Source organism: Spea bombifrons, chromosome 1, assembly GCF_027358695.1.
Source record: "Spea bombifrons isolate aSpeBom1 chromosome 1, aSpeBom1.2.pri, whole genome shotgun sequence".
Lineage (NCBI taxonomy): Eukaryota > Metazoa > Chordata > Amphibia > Anura > Pelobatidae > Spea > Spea bombifrons.
Genome location: NC_071087.1, coordinates 22,164,477 through 22,180,903, shown reverse-complemented (window position 1 = coordinate 22,180,903; position 16,427 = coordinate 22,164,477). Strand labels below are relative to the sequence as shown.

General features: G+C 36.4%; 1 protein-coding gene across 1 annotated transcript; it reads left to right on the top strand.

Annotated features, from left to right (window-relative positions):
• Nucleotides 1-1,758: 1,758 nt before the first annotated feature.
• On the top strand, nucleotides 1,759-15,146 carry CNGA1 (cyclic nucleotide gated channel subunit alpha 1). Its single transcript, XM_053455052.1, has 9 exons — nucleotides 1,759-1,935; nucleotides 8,273-8,387; nucleotides 9,049-9,165; nucleotides 9,716-9,778; nucleotides 10,296-10,331; nucleotides 10,431-10,628; nucleotides 11,164-11,271; nucleotides 12,254-12,360; nucleotides 13,527-15,146. The coding sequence occupies exons 2-9, from the start codon at nucleotides 8,284-8,286 to the stop codon at nucleotides 14,936-14,938; spliced, it is 2,145 nt and encodes a 714-aa protein (XP_053311027.1). The 5' UTR covers nucleotides 1,759-1,935; nucleotides 8,273-8,283; the 3' UTR covers nucleotides 14,939-15,146.
• Nucleotides 15,147-16,427: the final 1,281 nt, after the last annotated feature.

Sequence of the window (16,427 nt, the reverse complement as noted above, 5' to 3'; positions counted from 1 at the left end):
AATTTGGAGCCTCTGCAACCTGAAAAGTCCAACCTAAAAGTCATCACTGTGCTTTCACATCATTATGTCACAAAAGAAGTGTAATTATGTGCGGTGCTGCGCAAGACCTGACCTATCACAGTGCCCCAGCTATGCTCAGGACTTACCTCCAACAGATATTCATCTTCCTCTCGCCACACATGATGTCATCATATGCCAAGCATGACACAAGTAAACATAAACTACGTAGGCTGTCCTACAAGGAACGTCAGCCCACTGACTGGAGGTACACTATTTTACATGATGCCATCCAATACATGCAGAATGCGGGATGTATATAAACTCATACAAGAGATTAAATTATACACAGGGGAGGATTCAACGTTTTAGGCGTTAGAAGCAAAACGTAATTAAGTGCCAGGCACTTATCAGAATACATTTCAATTAACATATTACCTTAAAATAAGGCAGCAATCAAACCCGCCTGTTGTCTGTCCCTTTTTTTCACCACCCTGTGTTTTAATTTATAGTCATAGCGAGGGTGCGCCTATTTAATACATACTTATCTTTTAATGACTCTATGGTATAAGTCTGCAAACAGAATACAAAATAAAACGTAGTATTGTCAAGAAATTATAAATTGTATGGTTGTATTTTTTACACCAAAATTCACCAAAAACAATGCCATCGGTAACTTATGACGCATTCATATGTCAGTCAATGTCATGAATATGAGAATTTATAGAGCTATGCAGAACTAATAGGATTGAGAAGAATTAGAGGGAGCTGACAAAGCAAGATAAAGGAACAGATTAAAACTGGCCTAAAGTACGTATAATCCAATGTTCGTGCTATTCCCATCAGCCAAGGTTACCTGCTTAAAAACACTGTAAGTGATCGTTCATTGTATTATTTACGGTATTCCCTCATCCATCAGAATTCTTTGTTTTCTCTTTTATCACAATAATACTGCCCTGTTGAAAACGTTGCAAAGTAATTTATTTCCAAGTGACAGCGGCAACGATTTTAGGAATATTTCACCAATTGAGGAACAGAAACATTAATCCCGGCAGGTGAGAGACGCCACTGGAATAAAGTTGTGAAGTATTAGATCATTATCCATCAGGATCCATAAAGTAACATTGTTTTTCATTGAAGTGAACCATAATTTTGATTATTAAATATCCTTTTTGTAGTGGTGGGGGTTATTTGCACATAACCTCCCTAGTGAGAGGTGCAATTTTTTCAGTGCTAGGTGTTGTGTTACAAATGGTGCCATGATATGATGTCATTTTCTGTTCATTAATGAAATCACAGTTTCTGTGAGAAACCATGGAAAAAAGGTGTGTATATCGGGGGGTCTCCAGGATCTAGACCTCATTACAACGTCACACCAAACGACCCAGTTTTAGACTAGTGAATTAGATGCTGTTACATAGTAACACACATACATATATACAGCGCACAAATATTAGGCTCCACTATTATTCAACCTAATAATAATAATAATAATACAATTACTAGTAATTATTTTTCTTTATTACAATATTCATAATAATTGCATTACTATCGATTGCCCCAAATTCTGGGATCTAGAAAAAGAAATATGCTAATGCAGTCTTGAACAGTCATATGGAACAATTACTGTCTGCCTCATGCATATTCATGAAAGGTCTAAGCCTCTTCTCAGGTGAAGGATTATAGGAACTCTGTCACTGTTAGTTGCATCAATCTCCAAATCCTAAATTAAGCCCACTGCTGTGTCAGGAAAATTCTCTTTCGCCACTGCGCTGGATGCAATATTCCCTATGCTGGGAAAAATTGCATGTTTTTGGGCCTTTCCTGCTATGGTTGGATTTTATTTTTGGGACAGATTAATCATATTAGATATGCGGCCGGATTTGTAAAGCAAAGAGAGTACAGGAAGACGAGGTGAGAAGACAGGGAAAAATCACAGTAAGTCAGCTTCTACATTGATTTGATTCATTTTGTTTCTTCTTTTTCATGTTATAAAATATGGGCTCCATATAAGTGACTGAGGCATACGGTAATCTGACAAAATATGAAGTTATTTGGTTCTTATACCTGCTAAAATTAAGGAGCACATACTTGAAAATATAAGAAATAGGCAAATGCATTAAAGAATTCTTTACTAAAACCTATTTTATATTGTTCTTCTTAGAATCTGTATTTTTAGACAATATGGTAGGATATCTACAAATCAATACCTAGTTACTGGTTTGTATAAAGGGGTTTGCTGTCCAAGTTGCATGTTGAATGTTTGTACATTAAGTAGAAAATGTGTAACACCATTTATTGGCAGAGTGACAAAAAACTGAAAAAAGTTCAAGGGGAACATATGTAAAGTTGTAGTTTTTTTGTTTTAAAATCTTATACTAAAAAGTTTAAGAGCATAATAGAAACTTTATTATAAATAACTGAGAATTGTAATTGATCTGGCCTATAGTTCAAATATTTGGCTCTAGTAGTGCCTAGTAGGCTTCAGGCAATGGAAATCTTGTCTAATTTTTTATTTATTTATGCTTACAATGCAAAACAAACTTTCCCAGTGTGTGTGAGAATAAGTCTGGGACAATAATTATTATTAGGCCTCCACAAAAAAGTTTTGTTGTCTTTTATTTCATGTTTGGCTCGGAGGATTGTTTTTATTATGGTTACTGATAATAATTCTATTTTACTCTTTAGTCCAACGATGGTCCTCCTTAAGTTATATAACCTAGAAAATAAAGTGTATAAATAGTTAGGTACGCATTGGTTGCCTCTCACATATTATACAAATATCTAAAATATTCATATAGGACACAAACTGTGTAAAAACACACCAGCTGCCGACCTCAACTGTGAATCATATATATCCACCATAACTTAATTATATATATCCACCATAACTTAATTATATATATCCACCATAACTTAAAGGAAAGGAACTAGGCCACAGGAGTTTGCAACCATGCATTCCCTTTCCCTGACGTATGAAGGGTATGGAATAACTGTAATAATTATTAGTGCTTGTTGTTTTTATGAATAATCATATATTTTTTGTTACCAGTAAGTAGTATTCTGCATTTCCCAGTCAATCAAACGAATAACCACGTAAGGTTAAAGCCGAATAAATACGATCCAGGACATATGCATATATGTTAATTAAATGGAGGAGGAAACAATAAACAAAGGACTTGGTATATTTTGTCAGTGTACATTAAGTAAAGCATACATGAGGAGGCTGGCATGTATGAACAATAAAGTGTACCAAGGCGATGGCAGAAGGCATGTGATATGATCAATAGTTGGCTACGTTTATGTCTCATAGACGGATGTCTCATAGTTACATGTTGGCAAGTTTATTACTGATATTTGTAATGCTTACTTGTCACATGTTTTATTGCCTGCTAGTTAGCCAGGCCTTATGATTTATTTTGTTGGGGAAAGGCGGTGCCTTTCCAGGTGTAATGCTCACAATCTTATAAAAACAATGCCTGATTGGTTTGTGCCACCATAGACCAAAAGCCATTCTCACAGTGACTTTGACAAGAAAGATCACTATAGGCAAAATAATGTCCTCAACTGGCCCAGGATCCTAACTGCCTGCAAATAAGGGACGGTGGGGCTAAAACAGGACACATGAAGGACTTTTTGCGCAAATGATTAGCTTGTTTCGTTTAATTGAAACAATCGTGGAAATAAGCTCTTCTACACCTCTTTAAAAAAAAGAACCTTGGAGCACCAATCACACAGAACAGGCACATGAAATACTAGTTTCTTACCTTCCTATCAATTTCAATCAGTTTTCTTGAGTGACACACATTCAATACATTTTACCTCCCTTTAAAATGCTTGTTGGAAAAATGATTGTTAGCCTTATTCTTAAAATAACCCAGATCACCTACACATTACCACTATAAGTTACACGTATATGGTTTATTGGTGAAGACTCTCTTACTCTCATAGCTAGGTTACTGTGCAATATACTTGGAGTGACTAGACAGTGGAGGAACACCAACCTGAATGCCAGGCTTACCAGGCTTCATGGGCAGATAAGTTGTACTTGTAGCTGTCTATAACACACATTTGGCATGGATTGCAGATTTTTCCTTTTTCCTACCCCTTATTGTCAGAGTAATACAGTGAATATAAATATACTCAGCAAAGGAGTGTAAATAGATATGCTGAGGCCCAAAGGAATATCTGCCCTGGGCCCAGGCTGAACTTAAGGGCCCCTGATTGCTGTCCCTGTAGCCCCATTAACACATAGGCCAGTGAAGGTCTGTGCACCACCTGGCACAGACCTTCCCTAACACTTTCCACCTCCCATCCTGTGTACCTGGAGTGTACCGAAATATGATGTCATACCCCGGTGCCGAGCAGCAGAGAAGAACGAGTCACAGAAGGAGCTTGCTCTGGAGGCCCTTATGTTTAAACGTGGCTCTGCTGAGGCCAAACAGAAAGTTAAACAATCAAATGAAAATCATGACAATATTGATTAGAAGCCAACTATGCCAACCAACAATCATTTTCTAGTGAGCTTGTTTCATTAGGGTTCTCCTCACCTTTTATTTCTGTCTAAATTGTAAATGTGATGCACTTCTTGTTCTATTCTGTTTAGCCGTTGTACAGCAACCTGGAATATGATGGTTCTATATAAATCAATAAAAATAGTAATAAGAGGAAGTTGGTTACTTTTCTTACAGAATAGAATGAAACTCATCCTACTCATCAATACATGCCCCAAACCTGCAAATCATTAATTACACTAATTCTAGCATCCATTCATAGAACATAGCTCGAGGTATTTGTGTGCATGATTTTCAGACACAAAAAGTGGAAAACATGACAGAAATGGCTATAAACCTGATTTCCATTTATTGCACGACACTGGCACCTGGGCTAGAGCAAATTGTAATGGGATGTACAGGCCAGAGCTCTGGCATAAAGAAAATACTGAGAAAGTATAGCTTGTATTACTTAGAGCCTACTTGGATTACTGGGTAAAAATGGATACCTAGTCATCATCAGAGCTAGCGTGAGACATAACTGGTAATGTAAGTTAAAGTAATTGGTGAAGTAAAATCATAGTATCATAAAATCTACATTTATCTACAGGCAGTGAGGCTGACAAGGCTTGCCATGTACAGTCATATGATGGTTGACCACAAAGTAATTTGTTCTGTAGATTACAGGACACCATTTTCTGTTTTAACATATTTAAATAGTTTGGATTTTTTATTTTCAAGTTTGATGATACATAGGAATATTACATATGGAAGATTAGGTCTATCCTGTACTATATACAGTAGGATGTATAAACTCACACAAGGAAATGAATTGTGTTGTTTTGAATCACTATAAGAAACATTTGCTTGCCTGCATTAGTAGTCAAGTATGACTGAATCTTTGTGGTGGTCTATTACACGATTAATATTTGTTAAATATCAGAGTCAACCCATTCAAAAAGTTCCTTGGAAAGAATATCACTAAGAAAAGTAAGCAATTAAAAGAAATTACAATAGCAATTCAGTGGCTAACACCTGGAAATTTCACATCTTACATAAATTTGTTCATTTCTGTGGATCCTGGGGATGCTCAGGCCTGGACTGGCCATTGATCACACTGGGTAAATGCGCCTGTCTTGTACCTTTATCGCTGCTTCTACTACCAATTACTTCCGCATGCTATAAAAATATAAGCCAGTAGCACGTTGTTGGATGGGCAAGATGATTTTTGTGGCTCTGCACCAATGGGGGAGAATGGATAAAGATAAGGTAGATTAGAAAAAGAGCGTATTGGTAAGACTAGTGGCTCGAAAACAACAATAATAATATATTGGTGCGAGCGCTTCAGTGATAAAAGAGAGAAAAGAGTAACAAAAAGACATGAAATACATAAAAAATAAATGCACTGGCAAAATCATAAATAATGTCAGTGTTTGTCAGTAATGTTAATGACAATTATAACGTCAATAATCGTCCAGTGATAAGGGTGAATGTTGTGCCCCTGACGGGTATGAGAATTGAGGTTTCACATGGTGATTTGTTGATACAATGTAGTCAAATAAAACATTCATGAGCGCAAGAAATAATGCAACTTAGTTACAGAGCAGTTTACAACACAAATATAATTATGGCTCATGTAATTTGTACTGTTGTAATGTACAACAAAAATGTATCCGTACTTTTATCAGTTCCACAAATTCAAAAACATCGGTATCCTGAAGTTATATTCCTCTTTGCCCCATTGGCTCTTTTCCCGTATATCTTTCTTTACCTTCATCTCTATGTATTTATTTTCCCTCTCTTTACTTTTCTCCCTTTTTCTTTCTTCCCATCTTCTTGCATCACAGAGTGAGACGTGTTTGTTAGTGACCTCTGAAGAACCCGTCACGGGAAAACCCGTCAGAGACACAACATTAACCCTTATTGTCATAATGTAAATTATCGGCCACTAGCCTTAAAGTACCAGTCCCCATTTTAATCCCTACTTTGTTGCCTGGAGCTCATGGCTTCACTAGACTGTTTTAAACCAACAAATTGTGTGGCAAGCCTGCGTTGCTATCTTTTCATGTGTGTGGCAGATTACTTTGCAAAAGCACACAATCCTGATATTGCCTTTGTGGCTTGTCATGTAATAGGTATGTCACAAAAAGTTGGCCCTATTTAATCATTAAAATAATTAATGCTTGGTACAAACACTGCTTACACTAAATCTATTTGAATATCTGAATGGAAGTTTAGGCAAATGAGTAGCAGATGACCCCTGTCTATTTCTAATCCCACGTGCTGTGATCAGGAAAGTAGTGCTGCAGAGCCATGCTTCCTGATCACTGTGTGATCTGCAGGGAGGGTGATCAGACCGAGAAAGGGAGGGAAAAAAGTAAAATCAAACATAGCATTGCAAGGGCATCTGTTCTGTGGTAAAAACTGCTAAGTGAAATGCTAAGTGAAATGACCAAAAAATGAATATGATTTGCATTTTAAGCTGTACTTGTCTTGAAGAAAAAAAACAAACAATATATGATGGGTGTGGGTTTCAAAGACAGAAATTAGAGAAAAACATAGCAATATAATGGAAATCACTGTGATCATGTAGGGATTATTACAACAGATACATTTATGACCCAATCAAAATACCAGCTAAATACCCAATCAAAACATGGACCTTTGGTTCTACACGTAGTTTGGCAATTGGTACAGTAGGCCATTTTTAAAGTAAGAAGTTGAAGGTGTTTGCGGTCATTCAGTCACCCGTGTCTCCAGCACACCCTTGTGGAAGGCTGCGAGAACCGTCTTCCTCCATAAGAGTGAAGTAACGTAACCAAAGGGAAGTAAAAGTAATGCAATATACCAATACGAATTTATACCACCATGAACATAAACGCATATAAATGCCCAAAACATCCCATTGGATCTGTAACTTTGCCAAATTCTACATTTTACAGTTTGGTGTACTATTTAAACCCTTGCTACGTTGAACAGAGCTTATAATTGAATGTATGTAATAAATCTACCTTTGTTTGTGTTTACCAGAGGAGCAGCTATATGACTTTTGATATAACTTACTTTTGATGGAACTTGTTTGATTATTCCTCCTCATTAAGTTACTGTCTCAATTTAAAAAAGATTTTCTTTGTTAATTAGTTCAGGCATCCTTTGTATGAATGAGAATTGGGGTATTTTCTAGTTTTCTAGTCCCATTTTCACCAAAGAGGCGTCTTGCCTTCAGTTTCTACTATTTTGTAAATTTACTGGTCAGATGTGAGTTTTGGGTATCTTCTGTTTGGTTAAAAATTCCAAAAAGCCAATCAGTATTAACTTTCCACCGCCTTTACTTTGTTTACTATACAAAAATAATACATGTTTTGTAGTCAGTATGTTGTTTTAGAGATACATGGTTTACAAATAAAATCATTTAGCTATTCTGTCCTTTCTCCTGACCTGGCTGCCAGACTCAATTAACCTTCTAATTAGCGGATGTATAAAGCTTATGTTAATCTCCAAACACCATTATATAGGTTTGTACTAAATGAAAAAATGAAAAAAATTGGAAAAGCGAAAGACTTGCTTTCATTTCCAAAGTTGTGCTTTGCTTGAACTCTCTGATCCGCATATCAATCTGGTCTCAAACTTTTACATCCCTATCTCCATTAATTTATATTTAAGTATAATGTTACAGACTCAGTAAAGAGTCTACATGTGCTTACTTCATCAATTGAAAAAAAAAAAGATAAATAGACTTGCAGCGGTTTAATTAATATGTTTATTATGTTTTTTCCTGCCAGAGAAATAAAAAATGGCCAAATTAATCAACACACATCATACATACGGCACCGTTCCCAAAGTGTCCATACAAGATATGGATGAAGAGATAGAAAAAATGGAAAATGGAGAATGCAGGTACAGTGTGGAAGGGGTTAATAATTTGGTACTTAAATAATTCTACTGACAACTGAACAGACAAACACCAAGAACAATAATATATTATCTTTCAATTTTACACATTGGTACAATATTTTAACTATTTAAACTGTGTCATTAATACAAATAAAATATGTTGGCCATCAAAACACCTGCAGGCTGTAAGTTTCTTCCCTGGTATAGACCAGTTTAGTTTTTGCAAAGTCTGTTGATTATTCCATCGAGTACAAGGTACATTTTAGTTACTGTTTAGTAGAACCGACACAACCTGATATGGTGCCTACCTCTAATGCAATAGAATTAGTCAAATTCATGTCTGAATGCTCAAAGTCATCCAGTGAAGATGTTGAGGCATTGTCCAGGAAGTCCTAGCCGATCAACGCTATCTGTGGAATGACGTTGTTAAGGACAAAAGCATCTAAAATTGGTGAAAAGAGACCATGTCCCCTAAGGTGGAGAACAAACCCTTTGCAGCTATAGTACACACTATGCCCATGGTTATCAGTTCTTGAATTCATTAAGTGTCAACAACACCCAGTTTTTGATTATTTAGTAAAGACCTGTTTCGGTTGTATCTAACTATTTCTAATGCTACAAAATAAGTAGTATGCACATATAATACTTACTTGTTGATTTACAGGATGCTACTCAAAAGAGAAAGCAGCCCTACCACATCACAATCAACAGAAGTAACAAAATGCTACAGCATATATAACAGTAAGAATAGAGTGCATGCTGTGACTGCAACGCTACACCGGTACGTACTGTCATTCGTCATCTACATATGTATAATGATTACACGCACAGAAATGTATTAAGGTTGCTTTACCAGTGTTTTCTTAAGAGCAACAGAACACATTTTATAATATCCTATATATGTTGATACATAAAGATAAGTTGCAAACCTCAAAAGCAAAATCTCTAGACTTTACATGTGCCAGCGATGAACTAGTACAGAGCCAACATGAATGGTAGGTAGAGAACACAAACAGTTTTGGTACTTACTAATAATTATACATAAGCACGATCTGATCAGGTGTCATGCCAATTCAATTTTGTTCTAATGAGGTTACCCTGTCGGGGACAGAACCTTAAACCCAGGTATTAATGCAGAGACGCCCCAGTCTTGGCGAGTAATCCAGTGTTGTTCTAAAGTGAAATAAGTTATTTAAATAGAAAAGTTCCACCCAATGTTTCAGCAGTTCTATTACTAAACAGAGTGTTGGATAACATAAGAGAATACATATTACCGTTTACAGAAATGTAGGTTATTTGGCAAAAGTAATTGTGTTAATTTTATTTCACAGGGAACAGCATCTTCCTGGCACATCTGCAGTATGCAATACCAACAACAGCAACAATAAAGATGAGTAAGTAGGCCAGTATTATGAATATGCAGTATTATTTACCATGTTAAAAGGCCATTTATTAAGATATATTCAAGAGTAAACTGAGTGCCAGCGGGAAGTGCAGTGCATTCTAAGAATTTAGAAGATCTATGAAGGATGTCCTGTTCTATTGTGAAAACTCGTCAACTGCTTTGTACGTTGTAGTTAGATAAATAATATCTACCAGTTCTCCGAGGCTGAAAGTTAAACTGCCTGGACTGCATTGGTCAGTACAGAAAGGGTATATACATGATTCTTTTCTACTCCCCTAAAATTAGTGGTTACCAATGTGACTTTATTGTCTCATTATGACATTTCCAGATAAATGCATCTTGAAGTCTCAAATTGCTCACACCTCTGGCAATGAAAAGGTTAACACCAAATCTAACCTGTTGCCAAGTTATAACAGTATTACAGCTGCAACAAATGACAGCATATGAATCAATAATAATAATAATACATTTAAAAAGCTCACTCACTTTACTTTTATTGTTTTCAGAGAGGAAAAAAAGAAAAAGAAAAAAGAAAAAAAGGGGTATGTTATATATGATAAAGTCACCACCAAAACAGTTTTTGTGCATTAGTTGTTATGTAGATTCTGTTGACAATTACAATGTAACAATGATTTTTACAGAAAATCTGATCATAAAAAGGAAAAGAAAAAAGACAAAGAGAAAAAAAAGGACAAAGACAAGGGTGAAAAGGAAAAGAAAGACAAAGAGAAACATAAAGATAAAGAGAAGGAGAAAGAAAAGGAAAAGGAAAAAGAGAAGGAAAAAGAGAAAGAGAAGGAAAAAGAGAAGGAAAAAGCAGATAAAGAAAAGAAAGAAGAGTAAGTACGATTTCCAAGCTACTCAATCTAAACAGGCAAGATGTCAGGCCAACCAAATGGTGCAAATGCCAGCGTAATAACACACAGGACACATACTTCAAAGTATTGGAAATTGGGTAGAAAAGCAAAAGTGATCCATAATCAGTAGAACTGTAATATAATTTAATAGCAACTGCATGTTTACCACTGATTTTATGATAACTAACACAACAATGTTAAAGGGACACTAAACCCATCTTATGCACTTTAATGCATATTATAGCTGCGTGGTCCCCTTACATTTTTATGTAAATGACCCCTTGCAAATGCATGATAAGATTCTGCAGAATCCCCCCATAAGCATTCGCCACCCTCCCCCAGCTATTCTATGTGCAGTGCGAATTGCAGAGAAGCTGTGGGCATGGCTGACCTACATATCGTCAACTAGATGGTGCTCCGGAGCCATTAATGAAAAGAGTACATTTCACGCTATGTTCACCTTTAATAAATATACTTCTAGTATGGCTAAAATTGTACTTTTTTATGTTATCTCCAGGAAGAAGAAAGAGATACTTGTCATTGATCCATCAGGAAATCTCTATTACAACTGGCTATTTTGTATAACAATGCCTGTCATGTACAACTGGACAATGATCATCGCAAGGTGACCTAACATGCAAGACATTTTAAAGTAACAGCTGATCATCTGGACATCTGACTGTATTGTGACCATCCTGGCACATTAGACCTAATAACATGTCAAAGAGTGGGCTGACAAAAAAACAAACTAACTGATAGAATCAATTAATTCAAAGTACATAATCACTTTCTAAAGTCTCATGGGAGTGTTTCATTTTGACAGGCTTTCACTGGGTTATGTACAAATAGCCATAGTAGCCCAAGCAGTAACCTTTAGTTGAAGTTGATTTACTTTATTGGGCCAACATAGAAAAACGTGAAGTTACATAAGCTTTCAGTAAGTAAGAAACTTCTTTAGATGGAATATAGTGATACTGATAGAACTATAATAGATAGAAACAGAAGGATAACAGCATTCCAGTCTTTATTCAGGTAAATGTATTATATATGCCAATATTAAATATTCAAGGGAATTTACAGATGTGCAAGGACTGTATAAGCACAGAGGCCAAAATAGGCCACCATATTCATTTCAAAATATGTATATAGCTAGTCAGCTCCGGTGTTAGCTCGGCAGTCCCAGCGGTAGAGGTCTGTTCAGAATCTCGGATGGCCGGCGAAGAACTACTGAAGAAGAAAACTCATTTCATTTGGAGTTATTTCCTGCTTCTGATTGGCTGCTTCAAACAGCCAATCAGTGGCAAGAAATGTCAGACTATGGAGAAGGAATGTAGCTGCAGCAAAAGGACTGAAGCTTCTAGGTCTTTTATTTACTCATTTTGAAGGATGCATATTAAAATACTCAGAAAATACTTTCATATGGTTTCTTTTTTTGGAAGGGCTATCAGGGACAGTAAACTATCTATCTATATACACAAATTATTTCAGATTTGTTTTTACTTTATATCCAACTTCCCTTCTACCAGTTTGAAACATGTACATGTTTTTATGTAGCCTTTCAGCTCTGCCATATTTCATATCCAGTGACCCATCTTTTTACCCCGCAGGGCCTGTTTTGATGAACTTCAACAAGACTATTTGGAAGCATGGTATCTGCTTGATTATTTATCAGATGCCATCTATATTGCAGATATGTTTGTAAGAACGAGAACAGGTAAATACATAAGCTGTAGCAGGGGAGTACCTAGAAACCACAGGCCCTGGTTGAAAATTGCCCCAGGCCCTCCATCTTCAACAACTTGTCTGTGCCATCATTGCCCATATACAACTTGTCTGTGCCATCTGTGCGGGCAGCCTCAGTTTCACCGCGGGGTCACGTGACATCAATTAACCCCGATATGCTCCTGTCTCCCCATACCGGTTCAAAATAATTTAGAAAGGATGCTTCTGACCTGGATTGGTGCGGTCCAGGTCGGAAGAGCCCTTTCTAAACAATTTTGAAAAGTCACAGGAAGATAGGAAGAAGGGCCTTGTCGCAGCTGCGATCCCTGTAGCTACGCCAGTGAGCTGTAGGTCTTTAAAAGTTTGCTGTGAAATTCTATTCCAAATAAAACATGACATCTAATTGTCTACAGGGTACTTGTTAATTAGAAAGTATTAATCTCAATACCCCTATTTATATACTATAGAATATTTTATAAGCAAGTACAATAGCGGTATACAATAGAATTACTGGGTGTCATAGTAAAACACATCTATTTCAATGACAAAACATATAAAAAATAGTCTTAATTAACGTGTATGAACCCCTTACTAGTAAATGTACATTATTGGGGTTGGCTACAGGCCAGCAATGGTCATCGGGCACACTAGGTAAACGCTTGGTGGGTTGATGCTCGACGGCACCTCCCATGCATGTTTTTCTCTGTTTGGCTTTTGTTTGCTGCTCCCTGCTGGTCACACTTGGCTCGACACTACACAAGTGTAAGAGTATATGGAATGGCCAGATGTATCCAACAGGCAGCCACATATATGTCATTTATTGGCTGCTGGCCTTAAAGTGCCAGAACTGATTTTCACCCCCAATCCATTCTTGGGGATTATGGTCACTAGTAATGATTACTACATATGAATATATACAAAATACTTACATTCAACAAAAGTAAAAATCATTACAAAGAGCAAAAACGTCAGGGAAATAATTGATGTTTCTACAAGAATTTTAAATTAGAAATAGTTTCAACCTTTACTATTTATCTTCAAAACTACCTATCATAGTAAACTTGTATGCCAGATACAAAGATAGCACAGGGGATGTTGAACAATTATTGTTGTGTTTGTGCAAAATTGCATTAGTTTTATTACTTGTTTTATTTTAAGGTTACCTGGAACAAGGTCTTCTGGTCCATGATGAAACAAAACTTAGAGAAAAATACAAAAAGACAACTCAATTTAAGTTGGATGTTTTATCTATCATACCTACCGATATACTTTACTTGTACTTTGGACTGAACTACCCAGAGCTCAGACTCAATAAGTTGCTTAGAGTGTCTCGCATGTTTGAGTTTTTCCAGAGAACAGAAACAAGGACCAATTACCCAAACATTTTCAGGATCTCCAACCTCATCATGTACATCGTGATCATTATTCACTGGAATGCATGTGTGTACTATTCCATTTCCAAGGCTATAGGATTTGGGGCAGACAGCTGGGTGTACCCAAACACTTCCGATCCAGAGTATGGAAGATTGGCAAGGAAATATGTGTACAGCTTGTACTGGTCAACACTTACCCTGACTACTATTGGTGAAACTCCTCCACCAGTCCTGGACTCCGAGTTCTGGTTTGTAGTTGCTGACTTCTTGGTGGGAGTATTGATTTTCGCTACCATCGTCGGTAACGTTGGTTCCATGATTTCAAACATGAATGCCGCCAGAGCAGAATTCCAAGGGAGGATCGATGCTATTAAACAGTACATGCACTTTAGGAAGGTGAGCAAAGACTTAGAGAAAAGAGTTATCAAATGGTTTGACTACTTATGGACAAATAAAAAGGCTGTTGATGAAAGGGACGTATTGAAATACCTACCTGATAAGCTAAGGGCAGAGATTGCTATCAATGTCCATCTGGATACATTAAAGAAGGTTCGTATCTTTGCTGACTGCGAAGCTGGACTTTTGATTGAATTGGTCTTAAAACTGCAACCTCAAGTGTACAGTCCTGGGGATTATATCTGCAGGAAAGGAGATATTGGGCGAGAAATGTATATTATTAAAGAAGGTAAACTTGCTGTTGTTGCTGATGACGGCATCACCCAATTTGTTGTTCTGAGTGATGGCAGCTACTTTGGTGAGATTAGTATTCTTAACATTAAGGGAAGTAAAGCGGGAAATCGAAGAACCGCCAACATTAAAAGTATTGGCTATTCAGATCTCTTCTGTTTATCTAAAGATGACTTAATGGAAGCACTGACTGAGTACCCAGATGCTAAGGCCATGCTGGAAGAGAAAGGAAGACAAATCTTAATGAAGGATGGCTTATTGGATTTAGATATTGCAAATTCTGGTGTTGATCCAAAGGATATTGAGGAAAAGGTGGCTCACATGGAAGGCTTAGTTGACAACTTGCAAACAAAATTTGCTAGACTTCTGGCTGAATATGATTCAGCCCAGCAGAAACTTAAACAACGGGTAACCAAAATTGAGAAATTATTAAAGCCAGAACCTGAAGTTGTAGAGTTTCCAGATACGGAGGAAATCATAGACGAAGCAGAGGAACCCCCAAAAGAATGAATTGAATAAAAAAGTAACAACCAAGGAATGGCATCATGATTGAATTTTCTAAATATGCTCACAAACTATGATACAAACATTATGGTTTTACTCTTAATCAGTGATGTTTACAAACTGTTATCATTACAGCAGGGATTATATTTCTGTTATACAGTGTAAGTGTGAACATGTGAATGATGAATGGAAAGTAAAACAAAATATTTTTTAATGGAACAGTATTATTCTGGGGGGGGGTTACATGTGCATCAAAAATAATATTGCTATGTTTGGAGGCTCCTTGTGTTTACCATCCACTGGCCACTTGGATAAGATGCTTGTGTGAACTGTAGAAGAACCAATATAACAATATCTCTGCTGCACTTATATCAAGCAACATTATCTGTGTTAGTAGTTGTAGTTACAATAAGCTTCAACTACTTATGGGTTTCACACCTGAAAGGTGGTTAATCATTTGATAAGCAACATAAATATGTAATGCATTTAACATTATCTCCATAACAACCTAGTAATCAACAAGGATCATGCAGTTGTTTTTTTTTTATTACTGATTGTGTTTTACTGCATTGAACAGAGGATTGAAAATGATATCCTGGACATTTTATAAAACTCGATTTTAAACGTCTTACTTAGAGATATACAATTAGTCAATAACGAATTCAGTATTTGAAAAGAAAAATAATAAATGCTGATCTGGCATGTTTTGCAACATTATCATACCCATACTTCCTATACCCCCACCAGCCTAACATAGAAACATTTGATGGCATAAGAACCATTCGGCCCATCTAGTCTGCCCATTTTTCCTTTTTATCCAACGCTATAGCTAGAACACAAAAATTCACAATATATCCAGAATTGCTATAATTAATTGGCATTTGCAAGGCAACATGAGACTGTCTAAAAATTTAATTGTGACGTCATCTGCGAGTGAAGGTGGAAGCTCGAGTCTAATAAGGGGGTCTTCCATAATGTAAAAGTCAGCCTATTCTACCCATATTACATGTAAGTCATTTCTTTGAAAATATAAGAAAACACGCATTGCTGTTGTTATAGCAAGAATATTTAATAGGTATATGTTTATGTTAAAATAAACGCTCCCTTTTAATTCTAAAAGTCAGGAGAATATTGACGACTGTTACATGACTCATGGTAGAGCAATGTCATTTTTTAAAATAATTTTTCAAGAATAAAAAGTAAAGACTTGAATTTATAACAGAAGTGTCTGTTATCCACATTGTGAAATAATAAATAGATACAAGATGTATCTGTTAATCATTTTGTTCTTGTTTTTTGTGTAACACAGTTTGAACAAAGTATACCCTTCCATAAAGCCAAATATTTTTATCTTTACATATTCGCAGCTATGAATGTTTCCCAACGTCCATACAGTAGGCCACTGATAATGGTTAGTTCCTGTATACCTGCCAAATTTGCCCCCCTCGCAAGATAGACATACTTGCACACAAAATGTGCCTGCAAGCTATGATTT